We start from the raw sequence: 15,000 nt of genomic DNA, 5'->3' as shown, positions 1-15,000 counted from the left end.
GAGATTATTAAAAGTAAAATGTCAATTTCCCTAAAAAGAAATCTATTTAATTAGATGGTTCTACCAGTATTAACGTAATGCATCAGAAACCTGGAGTCTTACTAAGCCTTAGTGCATAAGATAGTGACAACTCAAAAAGCAATGGAAAAAATAATGATTGGAATAACACTAAGAGACAGAAAAGAGCAATATGGATACAAGAGCAATCTAAAATTAGAGGATATTCTAAGAACATGTAAGAAAAAGAAATGGATATGGGTAGGTCATATAATGAGAATGGCAGATTATAGATGGACATTAAGAACAACAGAATGGGTGCCTAGAGATGGCAAAAGGAGGGCAGGGAAGAGAAGACGATAGGTGGACGAATTAAGAAAATTTGCGGGTGTGGACTGGCATAGAAAGACCATAAACAAACGCGAGCAGAAGGCCATGTCTCAGGCCTTTGTTCTTAAGTGGAATAGTAACGGCTGATGATGATGAGATAGATAGAAATAAGACTCCTTTGTGTAATAAAGTAACACGCATTTTTCGTATGATTACAATAGACATCTTCTAAATTGCACTATGCCCATTAACAATATCTACCTCTTGACCTCTAGCATACTCCGATGGTGTTTGGAGGTCCTTACAGTAAATAGCCAATCAGTAACAAGTACAAAACTCCTGTTTATATACATGTTTAGGGCTGTAAAGTTATGATAGGCTCATGTTTAACCTGTGATACAACTGGATAATTTAGTGGGAATTTATATTTCACGAGACAATATTTTCTGATGTATTCTGTAGTATTTTGACAAGGGCTGTGATTCATAGCCAGTGGATCACTTCAACTGATGACTTTGAATGTTTTGTTTAAAATAGTTTTACACATTCTCTCAATCTCCTTCAGCTACACCCAGCCAATTGAAGCTACAGCGACTGAACTTGGGCCTATAGATTTTAGACCTATGGACGATACAGAATATAAGACGGACGCTCTGGGGCTAGAGCAGAAATGGGACATACTCCCGCCAGCTTTCTATGCGGACAGGCTCAGATCTCAGTCTCCTGTCTATCCCAACAGACGGAGAGTCCCGTCTCCTAGTTACTTCGACAGGCGGAGACGCCTTTCCAGAGGTGACCACGTAGCGATGGCACCGAATTATCTGTCGAAGCACCCTGAAAATTGACACTTGATTCACTTATGTATTAACGCCTGGGGTAAATCACGTGTGGTATTGTAGTTTTCTGCGATTATTAAAGGTGTTTTCGTGGCCCATTTGTGCTTTTAAGAAATATAGATAGATTAGAGTTAATGTTTGGTATTTGTATTTATTGGATTATCAGATTAAATTGTTTTCCCATTTGTCTATAGATCTGGTCACGGTATAGATATTGAATGTATTTTAGAAATATTATTACATTTAGCTGCATATAAGTAATTTAGTATTTAGTGTGTATATATATATATATATATATATATATATATATATATATATATATATATATATAATAAAAATATAAATATATATATATATATATATATATATATATATATATATATATATATATATATATATATATATATATATATATATATATATATATTGTTTTTAAATTTAGATATACTTATATAGGTGTGTGTAACAACCACATACTTATATATTCTAGCATTACTTTGTATTTCTGCGTAAAACTTTTGAAGTAAATAACCTGAAGCACATGTGTTAACAACACTTCACGAAATTATCACCATTAAAACACTTCACCTTTTGAATTTTCTTTGTGAAACACTTCACCGTAAATTTTGATGTTTAGCTGAATGTCCTAAAAAAAAAAAAAACATTGAATGTATAATGAATGTAATCATTAAAATTTTTATGAAATGTAAGATTTGTTACACAATTTAGAGTGATACAAATCCAAATTTATTTTCCACTTTTTAACCTTATTCTTTACCCCTTGTTTCCTATCCATTTGTTCCATATTGTTGACTAATCTCATTACCTCAATTTCATAGTCCTCCAGTCACCCCCTCAACGACGAATAACCTCCCCGGTCTCAGCGCCATGGTCATATGGCACAAATCCTATAAATATATTACTTAGTGCCAGTGATTACTCCGAAAAAGCTTCTAATATCACAATTTATAAATCTCATTGTTTGTATGTACTCACGTATATATACAAACTTTATGATTTAATTAGATGACCATGTTGCAGTCATATATATGGATGTTAACAGATTTAAGAATATTTTGTATATGTGTATGTGTGATTATCATGCTAGTGTGAAATTGCTTTTTAATCATAAACAAAATGCACAAACGTGTGTAGGCTATATATATATATATATATATATATATATATATATATATATATATATATATATATATATATATATTTATATGTATATATATATATATATATATATATATATATGTATATATATATATATATATATATATATATATATATATATATATATATATTGTTACGGGCCACTGGTTCGAGTCCGGCCTTGCTTAAGGGACTCAAGGGCCATAACAAAACAAATAACAATGGTAGGTCGCCAGTCAGCAATAATACAAGGAATACTGACAAATATATGTATTTACAATAACATTTAAATAAAGATTAATAAAAGAAAGGGGAGCACAATAGCTAATTATGTTTTAGTTTATGCCACGAGGAGCTTCGGATGGATGAAACGCCAGCACAGCAATCAACGCTCATTGGAAGGGGAAATAAATTGAATTATTAACAGCACACTTACTTCTACCGGCTGGGAACACGATGAAGTTGTGTGGTTAAAACTTTTAAGCAAATTAAATGAAAATGCAAAGCTTAGGGATTTAAACTTACACATGGGAATCAACACTGTCACAGGGTGAATTAATTAAAACTAGGACTAAATAGCACACGTGGTCTGGGTATAGGGGATAGGATACAAGGTTCAGTGGTTAGGATTTCTTTAGAGGATAAGGAAAAATGGGATGTGATAAGGAAGGGATGGGAGGTTGGGTAAGGATATTGAGAATCTCAAATCAGACACCTTACCTTAGTAAAAAGGACTCTGGTTCCTTCCCTTCTGGAAGAATATGTAAACAGACGTTCTGCCTCCCTGATGTCTTGAGGGTGAAGAGAGCTGGCGTTTCCCTCAAGGAGGTTGAGTGAAGACTGAAGAAGAGGAGATATTATCCTCATGGAGGCTGAGTCACGAAGCAGGATCCCAAGTTTTCCCTGGGTAGATCAACCCCACTTGACCCCCAATTGAGGGGGGGCGGGTAGGGGGGATTGGCCTGACCGCTGTCCTATTGGTCAGACTTGGTCACGTGTCCCCACATCCTTCACAGCTCGCTTCCCTCCTTCTCCTGGGACCTCGATGTTGTCACGTGACTCGTAGAAGTTAGCTGAAATTGAGATCTCAGGGGGAGTAGACTGTCATAGGATGGTGGGAGGGGGGTGAGACTCTGGGTAGGGTCCCAAAACTCGTGGCATTTCGACTCATGCTTGCTGGCGGGGTCTTTTGTTATTTGAAAAAAGGTGGCGTAATGACCGCCATTACTAACATATATATATATATATATATATATATATATATATATATATATATATATATATATATATATATATATATATATATATATAAGATGGTCCCGGGTCTGGGCATCAAAAATATATTATACTATGGCTCGTGTCTGGGAACCAAACATGTATAATATATACCGTATTTCCCGTGTCATAAGACGCTACAAGTGGTAAGGACGCACCCTATATTTAGCTTAGTAATTTTTGTATAGAAAGACATTGACGATTTTACAACGTATCGTAGCAGCGATTCTTAGTCGGTAAATTCTAGTGTGATTTTTCGCCTGGCACAGTAAATTTTCATATTTTGGGTGTAATATGAAATGTATGAGGTAAAAATGAATTAGTTGTACACGTTATCCCAATTTTATTACATAAGTAGAAAATCACTAAACCAGCCGTAGTTGCTACCATTGTAACAATATTTTTAAGTGTTTGTTTACATGAAAGCAGTATTGCCAATTTTTCATGGCCAAATTTCGGTAGAGAAGTGAAATTCAGTAATATTTCCCATATTCCTCATGTACACATTTCATACAAAATTAATTATTAATCAAATAAAGAAATCTCTATAAATTTCACATGGTGGAATATTTTTCCTGTTGTTTGTGTGACTCTAGGTTTAGTTAGTCTAAAGCTAACCTTGTAACACTGCACACAACTTCCTGTGAGATTTTTTTTAAAAGTTTCTGTTGAGCAACAAGTATTTGTATAATTTCAGAACATATGCAACAAAGTTATTACCAATATATTGCCTTATTACAAAATATCAACAAAATGTTAGAAAATAAACAAATGCTGCCTAATTAAGCAATACATCTTGGCATCGTCTGCTTGGATACCATTAGTTGGCTTGTTTGTATGTAGATGGCGAATCATCAGCTGTCCACCAAAACAAAAACATCTTGGTGCCTTTATTAATTAAAGAAAATGCATTGAAAATTAATTAATTTATTACACATGAATGATAATTGTAGGCTTATATTTCATGTCTGTTGCATTTGAGCGTTTGTATGTTATTATTGAGGTACATGAGGGTTGCCAGACTCCCCTATACAACTTTATCCTTGTGTTTAGATGCAGGGTGATTTTGGGGGTCATTTTTAAGGAAAAAAAGTGTCATGACACGGGAAATTCGGTATATATATATATATATATATATATATATATATATATATATATATATATATATATATATAATACAGCTGGCAAGCTAAACAACCTTTCGAATTCCAAACTCACCTGTTTGCTTTTACATTAAATCTGTTACCCTTGAAAATATTAATACATGAACTCAGATACAGTTAGATAACTCCTAGACAGCAATATATATGAATGACTGAATATCAAAAGATCTCTTAAGTACACTCAAAACAAAACTGAGTAATTATTCTTAAGAATTATTCAAAGAAACTTACTACGGTTCTTAACAGGATACGAGCGAGGTTGTAATAAATACTGATGATTGAAATAATACTCACTTTACAAAAATGATTATGTTCTATATAAATTACAACACATTGAAAAAATTTACTTAAAAACAAGATAAATCACTCGAAATATTAAGTCTGAACAAAAATTAGATTAAGGCGAAAGTGTTACGATCTGGAAATTATATATTCACTTGACTTCATCTATTATATCTGAATAAACCTTAAAACGGAATACAATATTTAAATTTGACACTTAATGAAAATAGACAACCAGATCACAATACAAGTACGTATCACCTTCCTACAGGGCCGTTTACAAAAACTCTAAGAGAATTTTATTAGTACTTACTATGTTTACTAAAAACCCGTCACACCAAAACTTCGATATTTCACTGAACACTTTTAAAAAATACTTTGAGCTGCGTATGAGAGAGAGAGAGAGAGAGAGAGAGAGAGAGAGAGAGAGAGAGAGGGAGAGAGAGAGGCGTAGATGGATATCTTAAGGCTGGAATTCTTTATGCAATCCTGGGGTTGCCTTTATATATGAAACTTAGCTACTTCCAGAAGCTTCCTGGATCGAGATCTGGTAGCTTGGGGCTGGCCTAAGGGTGTCAAGAGTTACCAAGTATTGCTCTCTCGAACGCGTACTCACACAACGCCAGACGGCTCTCTCTCTTAGCTAGCTTCGCCCACCCTTTGTCACGGAAATTATAAAAAAAGATAAGATCTATCACTATGTTTATCGAGAATTTTCCAAAGCACATGGCATATTTCGTATTCTCTCACAAACATGACGCAATACCTTTTAAAAATATAAAAGAACATTACATAAGCCCTTGTTCCTATCCTGGATGGTCACATAACACTCTCAAATAGGTTACGTAAGACTTTGTAACAAAATTACATGAAATAAATGTTAATTCTTAAAAATAACGTAAATTTACATATATTGACTTCAAATGAAGAATACAATGAAATTATCGACGAAAGTCTTTCGTAATTTACATTATAAACGTAAATCTACATGAAAGGAACTCATCTTGAGAGCTGACTCATCTCTTTTCAATGCACATATGAAAACAGATTAAATCATGAATAAACTACTGTATGTACTCTACATTAGACCAGCTTCGTAAGATATATATATATATATATATATATATATATATATATATATATATATATATATATATATATATATATATATATTGATTGATAGATAACATTTTAGTGTCGTCCAAAAATCGAAGAGAGCACCTGTCTGGAGTAGTAGTAACTACATCATCTTTCAAATAGTTTTCAGAATGACAAGACAACTGCATTTACGTTTCTCCATTTATTATTTGTTGTCAACACATGTTTGGAATCGCCTCGTTATCCTTCATCAGGACTGTATTGGTTTAGTGGGGGAATTACAGTTGTGAAAGTTTTTATACAAAAAATATTTGGGAACCTTGATGTTCTGAAAGCTATCTGGAGGACAGTTTGTCCGGAGAGATGTTATCTTCTAATTTATTCATCGCAAACGTAAAGTTACATGCCCAAGTACCATATACTGTATATATATATATATATATATATATATATATATATATATATATATATATATATATATATATATATATATATATATATATATATTATATGAAATTGTAAAAATAATGTTGATAACTGTACTTAAATTTTTAAGTAGTATAAACACAAAACTTTATATTCAAAGATCTATAAATACTCTAATTCTACAAAAAGAAATTACTAACGCATTTATGATTATACGCGTACTGCATTCCAGAACTTCTGGTCATTCAACTTCCTTGACATATCTCTCAAATCGGCAATGCAAGACATCCTTTGTAATCTTTGTCACGCATATGAGCGCAACAGGTATTACTCTTCGATGATTACCTTTGTCATTTGCTGTAGAACCCGACATTTTGCAAAGGCTACTGACTTATGCTTCTTATAATCTTGCTTTTGTTCGTTGTTAGAGATTTCCGTTTTTTTTTTTTTTTTTTTTTTTTTTTTTTTTACTTGCATGAAGTGAATGTTTGTACCTTAGAGTTTATTAGCATACCCCTTTGTAATAAAAACCAGGTGTCTGGCTCAATATACATACAGTATATATATATATATATATATATATATATATATATATATATATATATATATATATATATATATATATATATATATATATATATATATATTATTTTTATGGTCACGCTCAGCTGTCCCTGTCACTAGGATGGTGTGAAAATTGAGTGGTCATACCCTGGTGAGGGGGTGGTTTACGTGTGTGTGCCTATCTAAATATTTAGCCGTCCTTATTGACGGTCTACGTACAATAGTTCTAGAATATTGGATACAGAGAGAGAGAGAGAGAGAGAGAGAGAGAGAGAGAGAGAGAGAGAGAGAGAGAGAGAGAGAGAGAGAGAGAGAGAGAGCAAATGATTGTTTATGTAAAGTTTTCCATATGAACAAATTATTTTATAATTTGAACTTCTTTTATCTGTTAGTAACTGTTATTTACTTATTTTTATTTTGGATTTTTTATTGATTCACATAAGGGTTTATTTATTTAATTAATATCTGACCTTTCCGGTTCTTTCAGACTTGCCAGATGTTCCTATCCGACATTATTACGATATCAATTATATTTTAAAGCCATTCCAGCGATATATAGATTTCCACTTCCAACATGTTGAAAAATATCTTCTATGGCATTTCTGGTAGCTATTAACTTACCCGTTCAGATATCCGTTTTCATGTTACCTTATCGTGTAAGACATTCAAAACAGGATCTTATGAGGTAACGATAAGATTTAATCTATTGAGGAGCAAATTTTCTTATCACCTTATCGTATAACACCATGTAACACATTTAAAGCCATTGGAACATAACCTTAGGACTTGGCTTATAAAAGCTTTGTTGACAACACCTGACGTCAGTCTATCTCTTGAAGTGAAACTAGAAACACCGGACGTATCTTGGAAATTTGTGTCCGATTGAGTGTACCCGAGTCACCTGATTTTGCATCTACTTGTGTTCTTGATTAAATTATTAAAAGTTATTACTGGAATTTATTTTTTTTTTATTTGTAAGAGAGATTTACGAACAGTTCTGACCTGTTTTCTTCTTTTAATGAAATTTGCTTCCCTTTGGTTAAACAGTGCGTTGATGTACGCACAGAAATTTTTAGCCCATATATCTGCGTAATCTTTTTGATGATAAAGGCATTATAATTGAACGAGATTTGACTTCAGATAAAATTAACTGCTTTTGCTCAGGTTAGATGTAAATATTTCTAAGGTTTCAATCTCTTGTAACTAAGATTTACTAAATTTCTTTACTACAATTTTAAGAGTAATCCTAACTAATGGTTCTGCTGTTTCAAATTGTAGTCTAAAATTAAAACTAACAGGAAAACAAACAGTAATATTTGACAGTTTTTTCTTACTCCAATCCAAGACATTGGCATTACCACAAACTTAGAATATAAATAAAATAACTTATCTAGTTTCTATTTTCAAGTAAAGACCAAGAAAGTTATTTCTCAAAGAAAAAAAAACCCAGAAAATTCCTGTCAAAGAAAAACCCCGGAAAGTTCCTAGGTCAAAGAACAAACCCAGAACGTTCTTCTGAAAAGAAAAAACCCAGAAAGTTCCTCTGCCAAAGAAAAACCCCAGATAGTTTTTCTGTCAAAGAAAATACCTAATAAGTTTCTCTGTCAAAGAAAAAGTCCAGAAAGTTCCTCTGGCAAAGAAAAAAAGACTATAAAGTTCCTCTGTCAAAGAAAACACTCAAAGTCCCTCTGTCCAAGAAAAAACCCAGAAAGTTCCCGTCAAAGAAAGACCCAGAAATTTCCTGTCAAAGAAAAAAAAAAAAAAAAAACAGGAAGTTTCTGTCAAAGAAAAACACCCAGAAAATTCCTCTGTCAAAGAAACCCCCCCCCCCCCAGAAAGTTCCACGACCAAAGAAAAAACTCAGAAAGCTCCACGGTCAAAGGAAAACAACCCAGAACGTTCCACTGTCAACCAACCCCCCTCCAGAAAGTTTTTCTCTCAAAGAAAAAACCTAGATAGTTTCTCTGCCAAAGAAAAAATCTAAAAAGCTTCTGTCAAAGAAAAACCCTAGTAAGTTCTAATAAAGTAAAAGATCCAGAAAGTTCCTCTGTCAAGGAAAACCCAGAAAGTTTCTCTTTCAAAGAAAAAATCTAGAAAGTTCTACTGTCAAAGGAAAAACCCAGAAAGTTCATCTGTCAAAGAAAACCCCAGAAAGTGCCAGTCAAAGAAAACACAAAGAGATTTCTTTGTTAAAGAAAAAGCTCTGAAAGTTCCTTTGTCAAAGGAAAAAACAGAAAGTCCATTTTAGTCAAAGAAAAATCCCAGAAAGTTCATTTGTTGAAGTAATAACAGAAAGTTCTAGTCGAAGATAAAACCCAGAAAGTTACTGTCAAGGAAGAAAACCCAGAAAGTTCCTCCGTCATAGAAAAATTCCAGAAAGTTCTTCTGTGAAAGAAAATAATCATTTGAGTTCCTCTTTTTGGTTACACGTCAAGAATCAAGATGCTGTGAAATTATCTATATATAATTTCCTATTTTAATAAGTAAATTTGTAATACACCGGGAAAGGAAAACCTTCTTCACAAGTTCTGAAGATGTCAATCTCAGATGGCCTTCCACTCATTGTTAGTAAGTATACTATTCAAAAAGAATTCTTCAGAAATTTTATAGCGATAGGTTTAATGAGTGTTTATATAATTTTAAAACTACATAAGTTTTTTGTCATAGCAAAATTTAGAAGATGATTTTTATGTTGACTATTATTATTATGCTGTATTGCACGTGTTTCATACACGCTTGTACACTGTAACGTTATTCATTTTTTTTATCTCTCGCTCTCCCTCACACTGAAAATAGAATCCGGTTTAAGGTTGATATAGCATGTTTTATACTGTATAAATTCTGTGTCCTTCTTGCTCTTAACTGTCTATATGAAAGGTTGTTGTCTTGTTGAATAGAAGCATTTGCATTCATCTTGCTTCTCCGTTAGAGCATGACAGTTAAGTTGCCACGTTGGTGACCACCGGAGTGACTTCTCCATGCCGCCTTTTTCTCCCACCCATTCGCCCCACCCTTGTTATAATGCCGCCCTGACTTTTCGACACACACCACCGAAGTTCAGTTCCCATCAAGGGCGTGACTCGGTCAAGCAGCAAAGCAGACTATGTCCTCATGGCAATCCCTGAGAACACGTTCCCAGAAATCTCTTATTGGCATTACCGCTAAGGGGACGCCCCAATAGCATATGACGCCCTCAAAAATTACTTCCTGGAGCAGTACTTACCATTGATACACACCCATATAGCTAAGCTTCTTCAGCTCTCTCAACAGGGTACCAAAAGGCTTCGCTCGCCCTTCAGGAAATGACCAGTATTGCTTGCCTGCAAGCTGCCGCAGATGGCTCTCCTCGGGAATTGAACCTACTTCGTGCTCTTTTGGTATTTCACCTATCTGAACCTGTACACGCTACCATCCCTAATGTAGGTACTTTGCCCATGAAAGACCTGATGCCCAAAGTCGAGACCATTATGGACGGCCACTTCACCACTTTCAAGACCTGCATCAATGCCTCCACTCCTTACAAAGAGGACTACTAAACATTTACCAAAACTAACGTGAATGCAATAGGACACAGAAGCCCATCCCATGGCGTGCCAGAGTGGCAACAAAGCCGCCCACCACCCACGTATGCCGCCCCAGCCAACTACCTTTACAGCCACTCACTGATGCCCATTGACTGCAGTTATGCTACTATCACTCCAGATCCGAGGCTACTGCGAAGAAATGTGCGAACGGTTGTCAGTGGCCAAAAAGCTTGTAAGTAGGCCATTGCTTGTGGTGGTGGCCTTTTACCTGATACAGGTAAGGGCGTGCAGTTTTTGGTAGACACTGCTGCATGCTGTTCTCTTCTACCAAGGCCACTCTCCAGGACATGATGTAGTCATTCTAAGCCTGCTGATGTGAGCCTGGTAGCTGACAACGGATCTGCGATCCCCTCCCACTGGTACGAGACGCTTGAACTAACGTATGAGAACACCAAATATCATTGGAAGCTTCTCGTTGCTGACGTCACATTCCCAATCCTCGGTGCAAATTTCTTCTCCCATTTTCACTTCCTGGTTGATGTTGCTCATCGACGGTTAGTCAGCGCTGACTCATACTCGTCAACACCTCGTCAACCTTTCCCCTCTAACATCCGCATCAGGGCACCCACGGATGCCTACGTTCCCCCTCCTTACTTCATACCCAAAAGTCTTCTGCCCAGAACTTCAATAAACGCCAACAGTTCCCGACAAGCATAGTATTTATCACCATATCAAGACAATGGGTGCCCCCTGTGTTTCCCAGATTTTGGCATCCGGCCATGGATCATTTAGAAGCTGCTAAACAAACATTTTCTGAAATGGAAATGGGCCTTTGCCAAAAGGCCTCAAGCTTATGGTCATCACCCCCTACACATTGTCTTGAAGAAGGATGGCTCCCTGTCCCCTTGTCGGGATTACAGGTGTCTGAACTTATAGACGGAATCGGATCACTACCCCCTCCCCAACATCGCCGACATTATCTCCTACTTGCTCAAAGCGAAGGTGTTATCCACTCTCGACCTCTTGAAGGGATATTATCAGGTGCCCATGAACCCAGAATACATCCCCAAGTCCACCATCACCCCCCCTTTCAGGACTTATACAATCAACTACTCCTGTTTTGGCCTTTGTAATGCTGGCGCCACTTTTCATCGCCTCATGGATGGCATCTTGCGGGACCTCCCCTTCTGTATATGTTATATGGAGGACTTTCTTGTGTTCTCTTCCATCAAAGAGGAATACCTACGTCACCTACACATCATTCTCGCTGCCTGCAACAGAACGGCCTTGTAGTCTGGTATGACAAGTGTACCTTTGGCACCAACAAAATATTGTTCTTAGGGAACAGTATTACCCCTGAAGGCGTCCACCCCCTCCTTGTGAAGGTATCAGCTGTTCAGAACTTTCTCACCCCCTCAACTGTTAAAACATTACAAAAATTCTTGGGCATGATAAACAATTATTACTGGTTCCTGCCAGCCATCGCTGCCACTCTTGCCAGCTTCTATGGCTCCCTAAAGGGGAAGTCAAAACACCGGCAGTGGGGTCCCTTTCAGGAAGAGGCCTTCTGCAATGCAATGAATGCCCTATCAATTGCTGCTGCTCACCTTTCCAGTGCCACATGCCCATCTCCTTCTCTCACCAATGCCAGTGATGTAGTGCAGTACTCGAGCAGGTAGTCCGCGGCTTGCCTTGCCGATTGGCCTTCTTCAGCAGAAAAACTGACCAAGGCAGAATCTGGGTACTCTACCATGGACTGTGAATTGCTGCCTGTGCATTTGGCTGTCTGTCACATTCGTCACTTCTTAGAGGATACTCCCTTTGTCATTTGATGAACCACACCCCCTGGACCATAACTTCACTCGACAGCCCAATGGCTGGTCCTCTCGTCAAAACTGACACCTCTCCACTGTGGTTGAATACAACTAAACCCGTCAACATGTCCTTGTGAAAATGAATCCCATTGCCGATGCCCTATCAAGGAACACATTGGCTGCCATTCACCTGGGATTAGATTACAACCAGAGTACCAAGCATGCATGACATCCTGAACATCCCTCTATTGGGAAGACGTAGCCCTTGACAACTCGGTGATGTCAGTACTATGGATACCTGCCCGCATGCTCCGACAGGTGTCTGATTCTATCTATGGACTCTTACATCCCTCGTGCTAATCAGCAGCAGAGCTACTATGAGGTTCATTTGGCATAGCATTACTATAGATGCCAAGGAGTGGGGCCGCACCTGTAGTACATCAGCGTCATTTTCCTCACATTTACGTTGACGTAGTAGACCCCCTACCCATATCGCAAGGACACCGTTACCTGTTTACCGTCATTGACCACTCCACTAGTTGGCCTGAAGCCATCCCCATGCAAAATGCAATCTCCGACAATCTCCAGCGCCTACGTCATGTAGAAAAATTTACTCCATGCCGCCAGACTTACAAGCCCCCAGTGAAGCAACACATACCGACAGATTTGGACACAGTGGACACAGCAACGCACGTTTTTCTGTGCACCAACTTTAGCAGGCCACTGCTAACTGCCTCTTATATGGGCTCTTTCCTTGTGATGAGTCGCACACCAAAGGCCTTCTTAATTAACATTGGTGGCAAAGAAGACTGGGTCTCCATTGATAGCCTAAAACTTGCGTATCTCCAGCAAAATGACTTGTCTATTTCACATGTATGTCTTTTTTACTGGGGGAACCATGTAACGCACCTGTTTCATACACTCTCGTACACTGTAACGTTATTGTTTTTTTTTCTTATCTCTCGCTTTCCCTGCACTAATAATAGAAACCAGTTTAAGCTTGTTTGCCTAAAAGTCCTTGTCTTGTTGAATAAAATTCTTGTATTCGCCTCCCTTCTCTGTTAGAACCTAACATTTATGTTACCATTACGTTGCTACAACAAGCTCGATGCCAACTGATAAGCACTTTAATTATTGTTCTGAACCAAGAGTGATTGATAGTTATCGGTGGACAACTCGTGTATCTGTTTGAATTATCATCACATATGATATCTTTTTTCAACTAGGACGCGTTGAGGTTTCACCGCGTTTGTAGTCACTTGGCCAGCTTTCTTCCATTGGCATGATTTTCATAGGGAATGGAGGGTTATAGTAGTAACTACAGGCAGTACATAGTTTACTGGTATTCCCAAACATTTTTTGGGGAATGAATGTAAGTGAAAATAGTATTATTGGACGGAAGATCAAGGTATTCACCCTGGTTAAATCATAAATTGGTGGTTAGACATTCATTATGCCCGCGTTCAGTATACTCTCTCTCTCTCTCTCTCTCTCTCTCTCTCTCTCTCTCTCTCTCTCTCTCTCTCTCTCTCTCTCTCCATCGACACTTTTTAGTTTTATGACAGACTTGATTATATTTTTCGTGTTCGATATCCGATCGAATAATTTAGTATTGTTCGTTAAATCTCATTGTTTATCTGTTTACCTAAGCTGTAGATAATGTACTTGTACCTCACTAGATTTTGTTGTGTTGCGGCTGTGCGGTGTAGCTTGTAATTAACGTTTGCTAGGTTCACGAATCGTACTCCATTATTCCTATTTGTGAATAGGTACGGTTGGCTTCACTAATTCCGGTGCACTTCACGGGAAGCTAAGGAGACGTCAGTGTACCGTAATTAGTGAAGCCAACTGTACCAGTTTCTACAAGGGTAAAGATTAAGGGTATTAAGAAAGGTAACCAGAAGGCTCCTCTCCGACGGGGAAAATATTAAGATAAACAATCTATAACCAGTCAGCAAATGATGATTGATTTTCTCTCTCTCTCTCTCTCTCTCTCTCTCTCTCTCTCTCTCTCTCTCTCTCTCTCTCTCTCTCCCTCCCTTATTGTTTCCAGGCGGTGAAAGATAAAGTAGATAAAAAGGCGTACAGAGATAAGATAGTCATGCGTTCAACCACAGTAGCTTGAAACATTAAAGCGATCATTGTAAGTGGCATTTATCCGCGGAAACCATGTCTATATTGGCAAATTATTCACGAGGAACTTTAGATCAATTGGAATTATAGAAGAATGCCGAAACATTGGTTTATTATTTGAGAATCTTCAAAATTTTTGTTAATTCGAGAAAATTGATTCAGTATTGGCAAATGATTAGCGGAATAACGTGAAAATTGGTGAACATTTAAGAAATTTATATTTAGATATTTGTTTAAGAGAAAATTTAATGGTTATTTTATTTTCATAAATGAATTGTTCGGAATGATGGCAAAATGTTGTTGGAAAATTTGAAAATGATATCTCTTTAGGAAAATAATTTTGTGTTTAAAATAAATAATCACTCATGAAAAAGCTCTAACTGATAATAAGAATCTTTAT

The 15,000-nt window shown here is 36.7% G+C and overlaps 1 protein-coding gene across 6 annotated transcripts in view; it reads left to right on the top strand.

Moving 5' to 3' along the window:
* Window positions 1–15,000, top strand: part of LOC137658700 (transient receptor potential cation channel subfamily A member 1 homolog) — a 351,715-nt gene that overhangs the window by 28,962 nt on the left and 307,753 nt on the right. Inside the window, exon 1 of one of the 6 annotated variants that reach the window (XM_068393697.1) lies at window positions 9,483–9,697. The exons of 4 other annotated variants lie outside the window; for them this stretch is intronic. In XM_068393697.1, the coding sequence (XP_068249798.1) occupies window positions 9,664–9,697 (34 nt within the window). In that variant the 5' untranslated portion in view covers window positions 9,483–9,663. Of the gene's footprint in view, window positions 1–9,482; window positions 9,698–14,631; window positions 14,799–15,000 lie in introns of those variants that run through there. One more of the 6 variants, XM_068393695.1, reaches the window with a different exon arrangement.

The sequence above is a fragment of the Palaemon carinicauda genome, chromosome 19 (assembly GCF_036898095.1).
Source record: "Palaemon carinicauda isolate YSFRI2023 chromosome 19, ASM3689809v2, whole genome shotgun sequence".
NCBI classification, from domain to species: domain Eukaryota; kingdom Metazoa; phylum Arthropoda; class Malacostraca; order Decapoda; family Palaemonidae; genus Palaemon; species Palaemon carinicauda.
The sequence above is the reverse complement of the archived record's forward strand: the minus strand, read 5'-3'. Positions and strand labels throughout refer to the sequence as shown.